The sequence below is a fragment of the Enhydra lutris genome, unplaced genomic scaffold (genome assembly GCF_002288905.1).
Source record: "Enhydra lutris kenyoni isolate GAN:26980312 unplaced genomic scaffold, ASM228890v2 scaffoldscaffold58, whole genome shotgun sequence".
Lineage (NCBI taxonomy): Eukaryota > Metazoa > Chordata > Mammalia > Carnivora > Mustelidae > Enhydra > Enhydra lutris.
In genome coordinates, this window is record NW_019154142.1 from 4,743,529 (window position 1) to 4,763,010 (window position 19,482).

Here is a 19,482-nt window from a genome sequence, read left to right on the forward strand (position 1 = left end):
TATTTTGTAAATGCATGTGGATAACTGTCAATTAAATTTTGTCACAAAATGTTAAGTGACCATGGGCTTTAAGACCTATTCTGATTTCAGAGCTGTTACAAATGTGAAAAAAAGGTGCATCTCAGAACTGATGGAACACAGTACTGAAAAATGTGTTTCGTGGGTAATTATTAAACACAGAGTCTCTTAAATTGACATGTATTCATAACCAGTAGTATTCTCAAAACTATCACTTTGTTTCACTTCTCATTTGAAATGAAGAGTGGATGGCACTTATGTTAATTTCTAACAGACACCTTGCATGAATTTTTTTTTTTTACTTTTTTTTTCTTGTACAAACTTTGAAACTGATGGATTCCTGGTTTGAAAATCATCTCATTGTCACTAATAGAATTATGTATCAGGAGACAGATAAACCAGGCCTACTTAAGTGAAGGGACTGAGCATAGAGCCAGAAAACTATAAGCAGCAGTCATGAAGTGAGGTCTCTAAGGTTCTGTCTGTGTTCTCCTCATAGAAACCAGAAATCAAATGAAGCATCAGCATTCTCCCGTGCAACACTACAGGGAGGGCAAAGCAATTAATAAAAAATGTCTGTCCGTTTTCAAAGTTGCTCTTTTATGAAACGACAATCCTCTACTTCCCTGGTAGAATACTGATGACTGACCACTTGCTCTGCTAATCGATTCATCTACTAGATGGTTTCGTTCTATTAGAACAGCACCCAACTTCTCAACTACAAACACCTTCTTTGTGTGCTCTGAGGGGTAGAGACCGTAGAACATTACCTAATCAGGCACATGCCAAACACTAGCCTCACAAGAAGATCCTGCCATACGAGACCACTTGTTCTTTATGGAAAATTCTGGAATTACAGAACCTTTCAAAACTTTGTAGCATTTGCTATACTCTGACCTAGAAATTTTGATTCCCCAAAGCATGCTGATAATCTGTTAATGCTCTGCTCTGCCTGGCTTCATGAGAACTGGAGATTATTCAAGGAGGTCAGAATAATCCATCTTCTCCAGGTGTTAGTCCCTTTTTGCCTGGTTTCTTGCAAGGTGATTCACAGGGGACTGCAACACCACTGCACTGGGGTGGGACTGACTGGAGACTTCAGCTAAGGGCTCCGTCAAAATACTTCTAGATGTCTCTATTACAGAATTCCTCATTGTATCATTCATTTCAATCACTTCAAAATCCATTTCATTCCATTTTTCTGCCTCCTCTTCTTCATTGTCATCCTCATAGTCATTTAGCTCAGAACTAGACAGCAAAGCTTTCTGGTCCTCGCTTTTTCTGTGCCCTTTTCGCTGCGGATGGAGAGGTGCGGTGGCTAATTTATAGAGCACGGGAAATAAAACAGTGGTGGCTATCGATGCCCCCAAACAGGTGTATAAAACCACGGGCAAATCAGGGTACTGTCCTTGAAGAATTCCAATTATTGCAGGAATAGCCATTTCTCCCAGGGCGGCACCGACGACAAAAAACGCTGCAGATTTCCCGTGGATGGTGGTGTACTGCTCAATCCAAGAAACACCACTGGGAAATGTGGTTGCCATGGAGGCCCCATACACTGAAGTCGCTATCCAGAGGCAAACCGGGCTCTTGTCGAAAAGCACCAGCAGTAAGGACGATGCCAGGCTGCCGATGTTGCTTAACACAATCATGGTTCCGGGTTGTAAACACGTAGCAAAAAAGATTGCGAGGCCCCTGCAGGCTGCAAAGGTCCCCCAGAAGATGGAGTTCAACCCAGCCGCTTCACTTTCTTTCATGCCAGCGTGGGTGGTCGCAAATGAGAAAACGTAAGAGCCGTATGTGACCTCAGCTCCGACATAAAAAAAGAAGAACAGGAAAAGGAGACAGAGAAGGGCATTGTGGTATTTAGCTCTTCGAGACCTCTGAGCAGATGTTTTTGCTTTTTCCTGCCTTGAGCTTTTCTTTAAAAACAGAGCCAAAAAAAAGATAGCAACTACAAAGACGTAAGTACCGATAAGAGCATACGCCCACAGCAGATTCATATTGTCGGGTACTCCGAGGACAGATTCTGAGTCAGCTTCAGATGACGGGTTGAGAGCAGAATGGCTAGAGTCAGCCTCTGTGCGGTTCTCAGCAGACACCGTCGTGCCCAGTGCCAACTTAGCCAGCAAGGGAGCCAAAAAGGCACCCAAGGCAAAACTGAAGTGTAAGGCCTGCATATGGGGGGCTCCTCTGTCCCCCCAAATAGCCAAGATTAGGACGTTACCACCTACCAATGAAAGATGAGGAAAATTATTTAATCATAGTAACTTAGCAAAAAATAGTTCATTACTCTAAGGAAAAGGGGTCTGTTTTACACGGCACAAGGATTAAGGTATTCTCAGTTATCCAATGTGGCAACTCGGTCGATTTTATGATTAAAGGACTCTAACCTACCACCATGGGAGAACTCTGAGCTTTGGGAAAAAATCACATACAAATGTGATTCTACAAGCTAGTAAACCACTACTTCCTAGAGCCAGGCACATTGGCCCAAGGCGTTTTACAAGACAGTTCTCACACGAGGCTGGCAGGGGGCAGGGAGGGTGGGAAAGAGATGGATATTTATTTATTTATAAACATTTTAAATACATATGTTATAATCAGATAATGGCCAAATTACCAAATAACCTGTTGAGGAAAATTATTTATGTATATAGCAGATGCAAAACACACGTTCAGAAACCTGAACACTGTAGGATTCTGCTGGGCCCATTACAGGAAACAAAGGCGAAAGGCAAGAAGCATTAAGTGTGTTTTCTTTCTCTTTAACATATTTGCAGATAAACATACAACTTACCCCATAATTTCACAACCAAACCAAGCCTAAAGTATAAAATATCCCCACTCTATCAGGTGACAATAAAGCAAGGGAAGAAGAGAGCTGGTCTTAGGGGTGGACAAATACTAAGTATATTGTTTAGTAGGTTTTAAAAGATAAAAAGACACATGGAGAGGCTCTCCTGTAGAAAGACAGGGGCTTTTTGTGAGGGGGAAAAAAAAAAGAGAGAGAGAAGGAAAAAAACACACAGCACAGGTTTCTCTTAGTTCAAAAGGCAGCGTGCTTTTTAAATTGGATAGCTGCTTCTATGATTCTTCAGCCAAACATGGTTCCAAGGTTAGTTTAACCTATTAAGCCATCAATTCCTCCCACACTACATTGATCAAGTTCTATCCCAAAATGAACACCCACTCACCTGCACCATAATTACCCACATGGGGGACCCATTCCTGTTTGGATACTGCAAGCCAATAATCCCTCACTGAACAGAATTCTTTAAATTTACTCAAAACCAGGCACCCTACTTGGCAGGAAGAGTAGTTGCCAGAGGGTGGTTCTGACTGGGTGACCCCATGAGCAATTCAGTAGGTCGGTGTCATTTTACAATGCAAATGACAATTTGATGTCATCTGCTCTACTTTTTCCAGTAGGAAGTCCTACTCCCAGAGATGACCCTGCAGGGCTCACTGACCTGTATCCAGAATGCCAGCTGAGACACCAAAGACGGACATCATGACAATCAGTAATACTGCTGTCTTACAAAATGGAACAAGATAAAGACCAACTGTGGTAGTCAACATTGACACCCCTGAGAAGAAAGGTAAAAGTCAGCTATAAGAAGCAATATTCACAGAGTCATGAATCAAGTCGACATCATAAAAACTCCCATAAATGCAAGGTAGGTCAAATTACAATTGGGTAATAGTAAGTAGATGAGAGGTTCAGCGTCTATAAACGGTTATTTCCTTTACAAGCTTTCATAATCTTTACGGACTATAAAATATAAGCTAATCTAACACAAGTACATTTCTAGCACTGCTGATAATCAAACCATATACTACAGGGCAAAGTTTTACAGCAAAACTGACACCTCAAATATATTTAGATATTTCCTATTTTTTTTTTTTTAAAGATTTTGTTTATTTATTTGTCAGAGAGAGAGAGAGAGAGCAAGCACAGGCAGACAGAGTGGCAGGCAGAGGCAGAGGGAGAAGCAGGCTCCCTGCCGAGCAAGGAGCCCGATGCGGGACTCGATCCCAGAATGCTGGGATCATGACCTGAGCCGAAGGCAGCCGCTCAACCAACTGAGCCACCCAGGCGTCCCAAGATATTTCCTATTTTAAAAAGAGACTTTTGGGGCACCTTGGTGGCTCAGTGGGTTAAAGCCTCTGCCTTCAGCTCAGGTCATGATCACAGGGTTCTGGGATCGAGCCCCACATAGGGCTCTCTGCTCAGCGGGGAGCCTGCCTCCCTCTCTCTCTGCCTGCCTCTCTGCTTACTTGTGATCTCTGTCTGTCAAATAAATAAAATGTTAACAAAAAAAGACTTTTAATCAAAATAAATACATCAAAAAATAAATAAATAAAAGGAGACTTTTAGGTATGAGGTAAAAAATTAAAGAGAAAAAAAATAAAATGCAGCTATGATAGTTTGTAGTAGAAATGTATTAAGTAATTTAGCTTGGGAATAGGGAGGGAAATACAAGAGAGTGATATGTTCTCAACCCACTTTGGAAATCTGAGCAATTATTCATTTATTCATCAACAACAATATATTAATTCTTCTTACTTCCAAAGCAGTTTTATCACTTTAATCCAGATTTTCTTTAAACGTGTCTATCTCTTCAAAAAAGAGGAAGTTAAAAGCTTTGCCATCTATTTGAAGGGCGAGGTAGAGAAGTCTGGAGGAATCATGAACATGGGGCAGCTACAAAAATCTAGCCTATGTCATTTGGCCCCCAGTACTTCCCCTCAGTTCAGGGCCTAGAATGGGCAGGTTCAAGGAATTCATTCTAGCCTATGTTCATTGGCCCCAGAAGATGTGCCCTAAACCCTGACAAGCAGAGTTCTTTGGACAACTAGTACATGATCCGGGTGGGGGGGGTGCCTAAATTACAGTGATGGTCAGGAAGGCTAAAGATAGGAACACATTCTAGGGCTAATCTAAATTTCCAGAGCAGCCCCACACAGACTCCCGGTAACTGCTGAGATGAAAACAGGCACCAAGGAAACCCGATTTCCACTGAGGACACCAGAACACTACCCATTTGTCAACCATAGTATGTTTCACATTTAAAAACAAACTGTAAATTCCTTGAAAGTAAAAAGCTAAAATTGGGCTTTACTTACCCAAAAGTAGAAAATGATTCAAAATGTCAAGAAGAACTCCACCAATCACTGAGCCACTCAAAAATCCAAAGGCACGGCCCACGAAAATCAGAGAAAGACTGCTTATATTGCGGTTCACGTTTGTTGCCAAATCTTGAAATGTAGGTCCCAGTATTGCAACACTCATTCCCTGAAATTTAGAAAGACAAAGTCTTTTATTTATAATCATTAAGATAGTGTTTATCTGGGGCGCCTGGGTGGCTCAGTGGGTTAAAGCCTCTGCCTTTGGCTCAGGTTATGACCTCAGGGTCCTGGCATCGGGCTCTCTGCTCAGCAGGAATCCTGCTTCCCTTCCTCTCTGCCTGCCTCTCTGCCTACTTGTGATCTCTGTCTGTCAAACAAATAAATAAAAAATCTTTAAAAAAAAAAAAAAGTGTTTATCTGTGTGGTAGCTTTTTTCACTATTAAAAAGGGAGGAGGAGGGGCGCCTGGGTGGCTGCCGGTTGAGAAGCCAACTCTTTCTGATTTCAGCTCCATCCTGACCTTAGGGTTGTGAGAGCGAGCTCCACGCTGGGCTTGGAGCCTGCTTGAGATTCTTTCTGTCCCTTTCTCTCTCTGCCCCTCCCCCACCTCTAAAAAATTAAATTAAAAAATGAAAAGGGAGGAAGGGATTTCGGTGAAATGTAGGCAATCACTTTAAATCTCACAGTCAGGAAAAATTCAGGATGACAGTACTAGGACTCCTAGAACTATAGGATACTGTATTTGGTGTGTCAATCCTACTGGTTTTCTAGTTTTACGACTCTTAAGTTAAAAAAATTTTTTCTTTAATTTTTTTTGGCGCTCTGCTGCAATTTTGTTTCTTTATTGAACAATACCACAAAAGACTCTTGTATTAACAGTGAAATGTAACATTAAAATCATTTTTGAAATAGTTTTGTGCAGTTTGAAATATACTATATGCACAAATAACACAGGAATTTGGATGTTAAAAATTTAAATTATCAAACCAGCATAAAAATTTATCAAAACAGCATTCCTGTTTTCTGATGCTGTCAAATATATTTCTGGATGCACATGGTATCCTTCTTCTGACACACCAAAGTACACAGGAAATAGACAATTCAAATGTTTCTAAATCTGTATTTCTCTTCAAAGAAAACCCCAAGCCATCAGAGAATACTTGTTGGACACTTAAAAATATTTATTGGATATTTCTAATGGGTCTATGCTTCAAGAATAATTCAAAATATCTGCTCAAAATACAGGTTTGCATCCTGCCCAAGCCAGAGCAGTCCCAGACTAAGGGCAGAGCGAGCACTGGTACATGGAGGAAAGGCTGAGCTCCATCTCCAATCCAATTCCTTGCTGATTGCAAAGCACTTAAAACAGGACCTGGCACAGGTGAGGGCTCAAGAAGCATCTTCAATGATTTTTCTTTTTTTCAAATCAAAATACTCTAGGAATCCACTGTCACTCAAGCGAAAGACGCTAAGTGACTTTCTCAGAGGACTGAGAAGTGACTCTCCTCAGAGGGACTGACTCACCCTACCAAACCCCCAAGATCCCAAATCTCTACAAGTGGTGAGAGGATCTCCAGAAATTAGGGACTCGTGGGACAGCCAAGGGGTTTGTCAAAAGGCTCTTCTAGTCTTGGTTTGCTCGAATCTAACACTGAAAGATGTAAAGGTTTGTTTTACATAGGATTGTGGGCAGAATAAGAAACACATTATTCCTGCCTCCACCACTTAAAACCAGCTGTGTGGGGGCACCTGGGTGGCTCAGTGGGTTAAAGCCTCTGCCTTCAGCTGTGGTCATGATATCAGGGTCCTGGGATGGAGTCCTGCATCTGGGCTCTCTGCTCAGCAGGGGGCCTGCTTCCCTTCCTCTCTGCCTACTTGTGATCTCTGTCTGTCAAATGAATGAATAAAATCTTAAAAAAAAAAAAAAAAAGGAAAAAGAAAAAGAAAAACCAGCTGTGTGGTCCGGAAGTCATTTTCCCTCTCTCGGTCTATTTCCCCCTTCTGCAAAGGTAAGGGGTTGGTTGAACTTGGTCAGGTAAGGAAGAGGAAATACCAGAAAAGCAGCTTTGTGTAATAATCTGGGGTCTGCGTGGACTCATGGGGGGCAGGGCCTATAGACCTGGCAATACCCCCTTGCATCTACTCCCCACCCCACGCAGAAGTAGGAAGGTTTGCTGGAGCTGACAAATATACTAGGAAAATCAATTTCGCACTTGACAATAACCCTCCAACATTAGAACGTTAGCAGTGTGCCCATTTTTCCGATTAGGAAACTAAGGTTGGGGGCAGATGAACGCGCCCAAGGTCACGCAGTTTGCAAGTGGCCGAGGTGAGACTCGAACTCAGAAGCCGGCGTTCTCTGCAGGACGCCTGCTCAGGCCCCGGCCTGGGAGGATTCCAGCCCCGGCTCTCACCAGCCCCAGGAAGGCAGCACACAGGATCACGGTGATGAACCAGCGCAGGATGCTTCCAGCCTGGCGGCCCCGCCTGAAACCCGCCACCGCCACCGCCTCCGCCTCATTCTCCGCCGCGGCCTGGACCCCGAGGAGCCGCTGCCCGGCAGCCGGGGCCCGGGCCCCACGGAGTTCCACCTCCAACTCCAGTTCGGCGGCTGAGGAGAAGCGGTCTTGCCGCCGCCCGGCTTCTCAGCGGAGCCTCGGGACCCGGGAGCCAAGCCCCGGCCCCGCCCCTCCAGGCCCGGCCGTCCCCTCGGCAGCCACTTCCCCAGGACCTGCCCCTCGTCGAGGCGGGGAAGTCGAACTTCGGGACACGCAGGGTGTTGCAGGCCGGTGACGCCAGCCCTTCAGCCCGCGAGGTGTCGGAGGGGGTCACGTGGCGGAAATGTGGCCTCTCGCCAACCGCGGCCGCTCGCAAACCGGAAGTTTCTGTGGTTGCCTGGGAGACCGGACGTGGCGCCCGGGCCGTCGCATCACACACAGCTGAGCCCACAGAAGCCCAGCGAGCGCGCGCCGCGTGGCGGAGTGAGCTGAAGCTGCAGCCTGGGCTCCGCGGGGGCGTGAGGTAAGACGAGGCCACGCGGTTGCGGGCGAAAAAGCGGGCCAGGACTGGCAGGGTCTGGCTTTGCACCCGCTCCCCGGGTCTCCTCGCAGGGCAAAGGGAGCCCAGTGGTCTGTCCCCTGTGCAGCTTTATAGAATTGCTGCCCTCGCTCCTTTGAGCTGTGTCCATCTGTCACTCAGCCGCATTTGTTGAACTTCCTATGTGAGCGTTCATGGGTGTTCGTGAATCCTCCGAACGACACTCCAAAGTCCGGGTTATCCTCGTTTTACAGATCGCAGGATTAAGTCAGAGAGAATAAGTAGCAAGGTGCCCAGGGTCAGTCAGCGAAATCGGGGGCTGTACATAGTGTAACAGTAACTCAAGAGTCCGGACCCACAGCCGAGGTTTCAAGCACACTCTGGCTCCAGTCCCGGCGAGTGATACCGTTGTCAGAAACGAGCAGGACGCGGGTTTCCAGGATCCCCGAGTAAAGGTGTGCCGGTGGAGAAGGAAGCCTCGTCTTCTTTACCCAGTTCCAGCTTTTTGTTCCCTTTTGCTCTTTGACCAGATCACGGCCTCAAGACGTGTGAATATTTTTTACCGTCTTTCGGAAATGTGCTGTTGCGCCCGATGACTTTTACCCTCACTACAAACCTAAAGCTCCTCATCGTTTCCTTTCCAGCCCATCTCTCCAGCCCCATCCATTTGGTCCTGGAGCCTTTCCCAGTTTACCTGAGAAAGCACAGGCGCTGTGATTTAAGAGAACCTTTTTCGATTTCAGGATCAGGGAAGGCCTCTTTGAGAAAAGTCTGATGTAGCTGAAACGAAAGGCATAATGTATTGAAGAAAAGAGAAGGTTGTACGAGAGGCAGGTTGCAAAGGATTTTGGAGCGTCCTCCATGGAGGAGTTGTCGAGCGACACACCTCCGACTTGCTCACTGAGATTTAATATAAGCAAAAATACTCTGTAGGAAGTCAAGCTTCGCAGTATTTCATCTTTATTGCCTAAAACCAAGCTCCTTTTTTTTTCCTAAATAAATTTGCCCCTCTTCTGTGATACTCCATGCGGATATCACCACCCACCTGGCTATCTTTGTAAGGACCGTGAGATCCTGTCTTTATGCTTCTTTCTTTCTCCTCACCAAGTCCTGCCAACTTTACCTCCATAGATATTTCTGGAACCAGCTCTCAATGCTATTATCACAGACTACTTTTAGAACTTTATAACTTCTCACCAAAACTATTCCCCTAAGTTCCTAATTGGTTTTCTCCACTCTAGTCTTCTGGAAGTTTCACCAAATTTGGGAAGTTTCTAGCCATTACTTTTTCGCATAATTTTTCTCAACCTCTTTCACCTGTCTTTCTGGGACTCTAGTGACTTGTATGTTAGACCTTCTGATGCTGTTGCACAGGTCCCTGATGCTCCTGTGTTCTTTTTTCCAGCATTTTATCCTATTCTGCTCTGTAGGTAATTTCTGTTAACTTATCTATCTTCAAGTTCAGGGCCGCTTTCTTTCATCATCTCCATTGTGCTATTACACCTATCCCGTGAACTTGTTTCTTTTAGATATTGATCAGTTCAAAATTTCTACGTGGGGGTTTCTTTCATGCTTTGTTTCTCTGCTGAAAATGTGTTTATCTTTACCTCCTGCAACACGTAGAAGCTGATTTAGAGTCTTCGTCTGAATATTCCAACACCTGTGTTATCTCAGAGTTGTTTTGTTGATTGTCTCTTCCCTCAGGATTTGGCCACAGTTTCCTGGTTCTTTGTCTGACAGGTGTTAACCTTAAAAATAAAACAGCCAGTTATTTTAACAGCAAAAATGGATTTATTTGGGAAGAACAGAAAATTGCAGTCCAGGACCGCAAGCTATGGCAAAACCATCAGAAGTCTAGAGAACAAAGGGAAGGATGACTCTTTTATGGAAGAAAGGGGGGAAGTTGGGAGAACTGCTACAAACAAAAGTCCATTGGGGTGAAGTGGGAATTCAAAGTATAATGGCTTTTCATGGCTGAGTTGTGACAGTCTCTCACTGACTGGGCTGCTGCCAGAGGAGGAGGAAAGCCTCTCTTCCTGCTAGGAGAGTAAGGTAGTATTTAGAAGCAGCACCCAGTTTGCTCCAGAGCAACGAATGTCTCCTGCTGTGAGAGCGGCAGGTGACCACGAGCAGCAAGAGCACGAGAGCTCCCCCTGCTGGCCTCCTGCCGTCATTTTAAGCAAAGTTTCCTCCTATTAATTTTTACACAGGCCATTTCCTCTCGCCTCTTGAACATAGTGACAGTTAACGTGGTGCTGCCCCGGATCCTGTGAAAATCCTCCTCTGGAGAATGTATGTTTGTTTAAGCAGGCAAGCGCCCGGATGGGGTTCACATTACAGGTTTTGCATCGCCTTCGGTAGTTGTTGGTTTCAATCTCAGTTCAGTTTTCAAAGCCTCTGCTCTGTTGCTCCGGGTCTGTCCTGAGCATGTACCACTCAGGGGTTGGTCTGAGAGTTGGCCCATGATTAACTGCTGGTTGTCAAAGGCTTTCCTGTGCTGTGCTGCTTTGGGCCTCCTGCAGACAAGTCCAAGTCAGCAGTGAACCTAAGACTGACAGTGGTTCCTACACAAAATTAGGAAACCCCTTCGGTGACCCTGTCCTCTCCTTCCTCCCTGCTCACTTTCCAACTCACAGAGGCCCCTCTTCTCAGTTCGCTGGACCTGCCCTCGGTATCCCTGGATGGAGAGACAGAGCTTCTGTCACAGAGTTAGCTACTCATGCAGCCAAACAGTTCCCACGTGGGGCCTCTCCTTAGGACAGAAACGACAAGAGGGGAAAAGGCCAGGAAACCCATCCCCTGATGGGTTCCTTTTCCAAGTTGTGCCTCCCCTTCACAGTCTTGTACTTTTTCAGAGTCCTCAGGCAGTCGTTGTCTGTATTTTGTCATGAGTTTTTAGTTGTGATTAGCGGGAGAGATGGACAGGAGTAGCTTTGTGATGCCAAAGCTATACCAGAACTATTCCCACCTTTAAGAATCCGCTTAGGTATGGACATTGGGGAGGGTATGTGTACATACAGACCTGTACCCCTGGGGCTAATAATACATTATAGGTTTATAAAAAATAAAAATATTATTTAAAAAAAAAGAATCTGCTTAGGTGTGGTGCGCCTGGGTGGCTCTCAGTTGAGGGTCCGACTCTTGGTTTTGGCTCAGGTCATGATCTCAGGATCATGGGATGGAGCCCCCGTGGGGAGACCCAAGGCCGCTCAGCATGGAGTCACTGGAGATTCTCCCCCTTGCCCTCCCCTTCGCCCTTCCCCCAGCTCATGCTCTCTCTTGAAATAAATAAATAAAATCTTTAAATAAAAAAAGGAAAGAAAAGAAAAAGAATCCACTTAGCCGTTACCTCCTCTAGCCAGCCTTTCCTGACCCTCCTCTCCGTAATACTAATAGTCCACCTACTGTTTCATCCAGAATGTTCCTGTTTATGTGTCATCTTCCCTACCATACTCAGAGTATTGAAGGGAAGGCACCATGTCTTGTTTATCCTTTAGCATAGTGCCTGGCGCAAAGTGGGTCTTCAGGAAATGTTTGTTGAATGTAGTAGACTTTCTCTGGTCACCCTTACCAAAAATCTGAATTCGTGTGTAGTTGTGCCACTGCTCAATTTTCTTACACATTCTAGCTTGTATTATAAATATTTTAGCACTTATCTTTCATTTCCTGGTGGATTGTAACCCCAAAGTTTTATGTCTCTATCTCCCTTGTAGCATTGTATTACATACTTAATAAACATTATTAAACTGAATTGAGGTTCAATTCAGTTAACTAATTTTAGTTAAAGGCTTTAATTCATCCTGATTAAACTTGCAAAAAATACCCCAAAACAAAAAAACCTCTAAGTGGAAGGATCTACTTTCTAATTCTCCCCACTTCACTCCTGAAAGCAGCAGGATAGTTTGTCCAATTGCCTCCAGAGGTCACTCACCACCTTTTAAGAAAAAAGGTGTGATGAAAATAGGGTACTGTTTTGTTCAGGTTTCTCTTTAGGCTAATAGTGAGGATAAATTTTTTGTGTGAGACAATTCAGGAGAAATAAAATGTCGAGGTGCCATTTTCTTTCAGTTGAAAATAAATAGAGCTTTTTTTTTTTTTTTTTTTTTTTTTTAAGAATTTATTTGCGAGTGTGTGAGCGGGGGAGGAACCGAGGAAGAGGGAGAGAATCTCGAGCCGACTCCCCGTTGAGCTTGGAGCCTGACCCAGGGACACAGGGGCTCGATTTCACAGCCCGGACATCACAACCTGAGCGGAAACCAAGAGTCCCAGCTCAACCACTGAGCCACCCAGGCGCCCCCTCAGTAAGAGAACTTTTGTTTGCACTATGTGCTTTGAAAAGTTCAAAGTAGTACTGAAAGTATCTGACGTGGGCATCTGGTGGAATTTTTTTATCTCATTAAAAATTAAAACTTAGGGACACCTAGGTGGCTCATGTGGATAAGTATCTGCCTTCACTTGGGTGATGATCTTGGGGTCCTGGGATCGAGTGCTGCATCAGGCTCCTTGCTCAGTGGGGAGTCTGCTTCTCCCTCTGCTGCCACTCCCCACTCTCTCAAATAAAATCTTTTTTTGAAAAATAAAATTAAAACTTACTGATTTTTAAATTTCCTTTTTTTGCTTGTTTTTAAAGGTTGAATGAATGCTTTTTTTTTTTTTTAAAGATTTTATTTATTTATTTGACAGAGAGAGATCACAAGCAGGCAGAGAGGGAGGCAGAGAGAGGGGGAAGCAGGCTCCCTGCCGAGCAGAGAGTCCGATGCGGGGCTCGATCCCAGGACCCTGAGATCATGACCTGAGCGGAAGGCAGAGGCTTAACCCACTGAGCCACCCAGGTGCCCCAAATTTCCTTTTTAAAAAAAATAGAAACTTAGAATTTCCTTTAACTGGATTCATGGTAACATTCAAGACTACAGGACCCTTTGATCTGCCGTCATAAGGCCTCCTGTGCTGTTTTGATAAGATCAGATCTTTGGCTTACTGAACTGTTAGAAGCCAAAGTCGACTTATCAAGAGAATAAAAATAAAGCAACCCAGAGTGAGAGATGGGCCACTGTAGACTCCAATAGAAATAGACTAACAGGGACGCCTGGGTGGCTCAGTTGGTTAAGCGGCTGCCTTCGGCTCAGGTCATGATCCCAGTGTCCTGGGATCGAGTCCCACATCGGGCTCCTTGCTTGGCAGGGAGCCTGCTTCTCCCTCTGCCTCTGCCTGCCATTCTGTCTGCCTGTGCTCGCTCTCGCTTCTCTCTCTATGACAAATAAATAAATAAAATCTTAAAAAAAAAAAAAAAAGAAATAGACTAACATTTCTTAAAGTACTAAGTGCTGCGGGAGCAATTGGAGTTGTCCATATTTAAAAAAAAAAAAAAAAAAAGGAAACTACTTTTAAGGCCTTTAAGTGTTCTGTAAGAGATACATCCTTCCTCCGCTGGAGGCAGCCACCGACCCAAGGCTGGATGCCAGTCTGCTCTGCTCAGGAGCCAAGCTGTTCTGGATTAATCCCTGCCATCTAATACTGTGCTTGCCACACTCTGCTTGGGAGAAGACCACCACCTCTGCAGAAATCCCCACAATGACAGGGACTGGTATGTTGCTAAACTAGGAACAAACACCAGTAGCAGGTTGGTTTTTGTTTTTTTTTTTTTTAATTTCTATGCAAACTATATAAAAGCCCACCCGTTCATCGATTTACTCATTAAATAATTATTAAATACCCAGTCTGTGCCAGGCAGAGATCTAACAGTGAAAAAAGCAGACAAAAGTTCTTGCCCTCGTGGACAAGGTAGAAAATGAACAAATGCATTTGTAATGTGTCTATAGTGATCAGTACCGTAGAGAAAAATAAAGCAGAACAAAGGGGGCAGCAAGTAAGGGAAATTAAAATAGTGTTGGGGAAGGCGTCTGTGAGTGACATTTGAACCGAGCCCTAGCTGAAGTGAGGGAATCAGCCAGGCAGGAAGAGCATGCCAGGAAGAACAGATCTACAAGGATCCAGTAGCCAGAGTGAGCTCGGTGTGTTCTAGAAATAAAAAGGCAGGCATGGCTGGAGCAGCATGGGTGAAGGGAAGGTTGGTAGAAAATGAGAGAGCAAGCAGGGTTTCTGGTTGTGTGGGCCTTAGGCTAAGGATTTTCCGATTGTGTTGGAAGAATTCACTAGAGAGGAGCAGGAAAGAGAGCAGGGAGAGAGCTGTGTTTTAATAATTCTTTAACAAAATTCTTGTAACCAAAACTAGGATCTAAAAGAGTCATTGAAAAGTTCCATTGTAGACATCAAGGAAGAAGCAAACCCTAGGTCAGTGAAGAAGGAATTTAATAAAGTCGGAGGTAAACAAATTATTCAAAATATGTCAAATTGAAATATTAAGTCAGAAAAAGCTTGGGAATTTGCACCAAGAAATCAAAGTGGATGGAGTAGCTGAAGGGCAGAAAGAAAATTTGCTTTGGAGTTTTAACTCCAATGTGGAGTTAAAAATAATGAGTTGCCCACTTTTACTAAGTGGTAAAAAGTAAGTCTGGAAAGGCATTTGTGAAGAACTTTGAGAGTGCTGAATCCTAACCACTAGACCACCAGGGAGCGTCTGTGAAGAACTTTGAAAACCAAACTGAAGACATAGTCTTTTGACTTTAGGAAGCTATGACGGGTTTGTGAGTAGTAACAGTATCATGATGAAAGCAGAGGACTAAGAACATCAGCAGACAGAACTGGCCGGTTGAACTGGAGTAGAAGAATCTAGAGAAACAGAAATAACTTCGGTGGTTTTATTCCACAGATTAGTGAAGTGATCACTGCATTTGCACTAGAGTGGCTTGGTCGGAATAGAAGGGTAGGTATGGAGGCAACAATTCCCATGATCGTGTGTGTGTGTGTGTGTGTGTGTGTGTGTGTGTGTGTGTGTGAGTGTGTGTTTTCTTCTGTGCATGCGTGCTGGATGGTAGCTTCAGAATTTCTATAGATGAAGGTATAAGATGACAATCTGGTCAGAAGGTGGGAGAGTTAGGGGACTCGTATTCAAGATAAACTATTTTTACTTCAATTGTAGCTTTATTTAGAGTGGCCAAGGGTAAGCAACTAAAGGAGATTTTAAGTGGGCTAAACTGCTCCCTGTCTCACCCCATACCACCCATTGGTTCTAATCTTGATACAGGGAAGGCCCAAATGATGCGAAAAATACGGCCCTAAGAACTGAAATCTAACTTTGAGGTTTCTTCTGAGAGAGAAATCCTGAACAATGGGAAATGCCCACCTCACCCAGCTCTTGGGGGGGGGGTGGGCAGGGTCAGCTCAATCGCCCACCAGCTTGACACGGAAATGCTTTGTATCTATTATTTCAGTGGGTGGACTTGTTGAGAGCCCAGCGAAGGGAGCTGAGATAGTCAAAATCCATGAGAATGAGTCAAACTGAGTCATTGAGCAAAAGAGCCCAGCGAAGAACAGGAGCTGAGCTGAGAAGTCAAAGCACAGGGCTTGGGAGGCCACAAGAATGAGGAGGTAAGGCCCGGCTACGGGCCTCGCCTGCCAAAATAGCATCTTCCTGATGCCCAGCCTCTACCTGGTTTATATAATGCCAGTTACCGCGAGTAGCTTATGGTACGACTATGTTCCTGGACAATTAGGGAACATTAGTTGTAGACTCGAAAGCATTACTCAGTAACAGTTTATTGGAGCCCCTGGTTAGGTTTTCAACTCTTGCCTGGCTTCTTTGAAGGTGATTTCAGAAGGAAACAAATAATCAGCTCTGGACAGTTATCCCCGCCCTGCAAAGTTATATTGTTGCCCGGACCCCTCATGTGCTGGTGTTTGGAGGGAGGCTGTTTGGGAGGTAATTAGGTTTAGATGAGGTCGTGAGGGTAGGGCCCCATGGAAGGGATTAGTGTCCTTATAAGAAGAGAAAGAGAGGGGTGCCTGGGTGGCTCAGTGGGTTAAGCCTCTGCCTTCGGCTCAGGTCATGATCCCAGGGTCCTGGGATCGAGCCCCACATCAGACTCTCTTCTCAGCAAGGAGCCTGCTTCCTTCTCTCTCTCTGCCTGCTCCTCTGCCTACTTGTGATCTCTGTCTGTCAAATAAATAAATAAAATAAAAAAAAAAAAAAAAAGAAGAAGAAGAAGAAGAGGAGGAAGAGAGACCAGAGCCAGTGAGCTCTTTTGTGAGGACACAGAAAAGGCAACTCTCTGAAAGCCAGAAGAACACCTTCCCAAGGAACTGAATTAGTCAGTACCTTGATCTTGGACCTGTGAAAAATAAATTCCTGTCATTTCAGACACCCAGTCTGTGGTATTTAGTTATGGCAGCCTGAGCTGGCAAAAAATAAAATCTTTCATAATGTTTTGTGGTTTTAGTGCAGGTAACAACTCTTCATGGTAACACCTGGATTGTTATAACTGAAGATTTTCTTTTGTACTCAAGTGTTTTAAATATAGAACAACTATTAAACCTAAAATAAAAGCCCTATTTGGCTAGCAGAACATATTAAATCCTATTAATAATAAAGATAAAAATCAGTATATGGGTGCTGTCATTTAGAGATGGTGAGAAGAGGAAGAGAGTTTGAGAGAGAGAGAGAATAATGAATGAGACAGATGAGCTGTTCACACTAGACCCCAAGGTCCGGTCTTTCAGAGATCAACTTTCCAAGGTTATGAACTCAACTGTTAGTTCATCCAGAGCTGATCAGCTTCTAGCAAACTAACTGATATGACCAGACCCAAAGATGTGGATCTGCAAACCTGTGTCTAGTGTTCCCAGGGCACCCCTTCCCAGTGAGTTGGTTAGTTGGGCCAATCTAGACATCAAATGATAGGTTAGTTAGTGGTCAGAAAACTAAAGCCCACAGGCCATATCCGGCCACAACCTGTTTTTGTAAATAAAGGTTTATTGGAACACAGCCACACATATTTATCTGCACATTATCTATGGTCCGGTTTTGCACTACAGTGACCGAATTGAGTGGCAGTGACAGAGACTTCATGACCAGAAAAGTCTAAAATATTTACCATCTGGCCCTTTACAGAAAAAGTTTGTTGACCACTATATTTCAAATTTCTCTTTTATAGCAAAACATTGAGGAGAAGGAATTTATATATATCCTTAGAACTTTAGAAGCAGATAAATTGCCATTTTCCATGATCAGGCTTATTTTTTGGCTGTAGTAGCAAAATCAGAATCCTAGAAGTGTTGGGAATATAGTGACAAATTCTTGTCCTCTGATGTTCTTTTTAAAAATACACTTGAGGGGCACCTGGGTGGCTCAGTGGGTTAAGCCTCTGCCTTCGGCTCAGGTCATGATCCCAGGGTCCTGGGATCGAGCCCCGCATTGGGCTCTCTGCTCAGCAGGGAGCCTGCTTCCTCCTCTCTCTCTGCCTGCCTCTCTGCCTACTTGTGATCTCTGTCTGTCAAATAAATAAATAAAATCTTTAAAAAAAAATACACTTGACTTTTGCATTCCAAGTCTTCTGAAAGTTTAGCCCTGATCGTAAGGATTTAAAGTTTCTATCTTTCCTTTCAGGGAGATGACCTAGATCTGTCTGAGATCTGGATTGTGCCCTAGTCTTATCAGCAGTATCTTTATAAATCGTTACTGTAGCACGTTACTTCCACAGACGATTTGCACAGATAGCTACTCCTATCCCTATCAGCTCCATTCTTACCAGTTTCAAAACGTGAATGTCCCCCTTCCATTTTAGGGGTGAGATTTTCTGACTTTGTCCACAGATTCTCTTAGAATGCGTTACGTTTGTGGCTGTTAGATCAAGTACTATACTGGCATGTACTGGACATCTGAGCTTCTCAATATTTAATCATAAGAGGAAGTAAATTCTCCTGTAGGTGAAGAGGTTCAGAAGAGCACATGGTTAAACCTCTCAGTAGGGGGCGCAGGAGGGACATGGTCAGAGGAAGGGGGCGTCTGGTTGCCCAGGGCTGCATTTTGCTCTCTCTTGCCCTCGTTGCAGAGACCCTGATGGCACGGGTCATGAGGGTAAGGGGAGAGGAGTTGTTCCCTCTAGGGGTGCTCTGCTAGAGCTGTGCCTAGTCCCTTGTCTATCGCAATGTCACAGACCTTGCCTGGGCCCAGTAACCACCTTCACTTGGTCCTCCCAGAAGCGGACTCCAGGCCTGGGGCTGGCAATAGCCCCCTAACTCGATTTGCACATCTACTCCCCCCCACACTCAGCCTCAGCTCACTTGCGCCGCAGAGGGTGGCTTCCGCTGCTCACCTGTCCCAGACTTCACATACCCCCAGGCCACCCTACCCCCCACCACCAGCTAAAGAGAAAAAAAGTTACCTCGGGAGCAGGACAGGGAAGGGTCAGGGAGGGGAGATTCAATTTTAAAGGGCAGGGGAGGCCTCATTGAAACTTTTCAGCAAAGCCCTAAGGGACATGACGGAGCAATCCAGGTGTATAGCTGGGGGCCGAGCAGCCGGGGCAAGGGGCTGCCGTGCGAGGGTGCGGTGCAAGGAGGCAGGTGGCTCAGGAGGAGAGAGCAGGACACACACACAGGCATGACAGGTGCCAGAACGCGGGGAGCTTTGCCAATCACGGCACGACTTCAGCTTCTTTTTCTTCTTTCTCTTTGTTCCTTCCTTCCTTCCAAGTCATTGTTTCTATTTTTATTTATTTTTAACTTAATTTTTTTTTTTAATTCGAGTTAGTTAATGCTTAGTGTAGCATTGGCTTCTCGGCTTTCTCTGAGGTAGCCTCAGGAAGGTTCTGAGCAGAGGACTGGCTTTGCCTGCCACGTTGTGACTGGGTCATGCTGGCTGTTCTGTAGAGAACAGACAGAGGGGGAAGCAAGGGAAGGGAACAAAGGACAAAAGAGACCCTGATGGCGCGGGTCAGCGTGGTAGCAGGTGGCAGTAGTGAGACGTGCCAGCTCTGGACATATTTCGGAGGTAGAGCCCGTGGGACTTGCTGGCAGGCCAGCAGTGGGTGCGAGAGCAGGAGAGAGGGGGTGAGGATAACTCAAAGGTGTTTGGTCCACACAACCAGAAAAATAAAGTTGCCATTCACCGGAACGAGGAGAGCTGCAAAAGAAGCAAATTTGGGGGGGAATCTTGGGAACTTGGTTTGGGATATGTTAAATTGGGAGATTCTTCGGTCATTCAGTTTAGAGGTGCTGGGTTGGCAGTTGGATCTAAGGGTCTGGAGTCAAAGGGTGAGGCGTGTGCTCCACGGCTGATGTAGGTCGCAAGTCCACTCAGGAGCTGGGGCGGCCACTGCGTGGGGGAGCGTGGAGGTAGCTTAGAGAAGCTGGGATGCACTCTCCGTGTTTAGAGCTGGGAGCCTGAAATGGAGTGGCT

The 19,482-nt window shown here is 45.0% G+C and overlaps 1 protein-coding gene across 1 annotated transcript; it reads right to left on the reverse strand.

Moving 5' to 3' along the window:
- Positions 1–322: 322 nt before the first annotated feature.
- Positions 323–11,809, reverse strand: LOC111158236 (major facilitator superfamily domain containing 4B). Its single transcript, XM_022520154.1, has 10 exons — positions 11,640–11,809; positions 10,520–10,702; positions 9,794–9,934; positions 8,881–9,086; positions 8,542–8,724; positions 7,886–8,287; positions 7,565–7,791; positions 5,149–5,317; positions 3,492–3,608; positions 323–2,248 (listed from the first exon to the last, which is right to left on the reverse strand). The coding sequence occupies exons 1-10, from the start codon at positions 11,807–11,809 to the stop codon at positions 1,032–1,034; spliced, it is 3,015 nt and encodes a 1,004-aa protein (XP_022375862.1). The 3' UTR covers positions 323–1,031.
- Between the last annotated feature and the right edge of the window lie 7,673 nt (positions 11,810–19,482).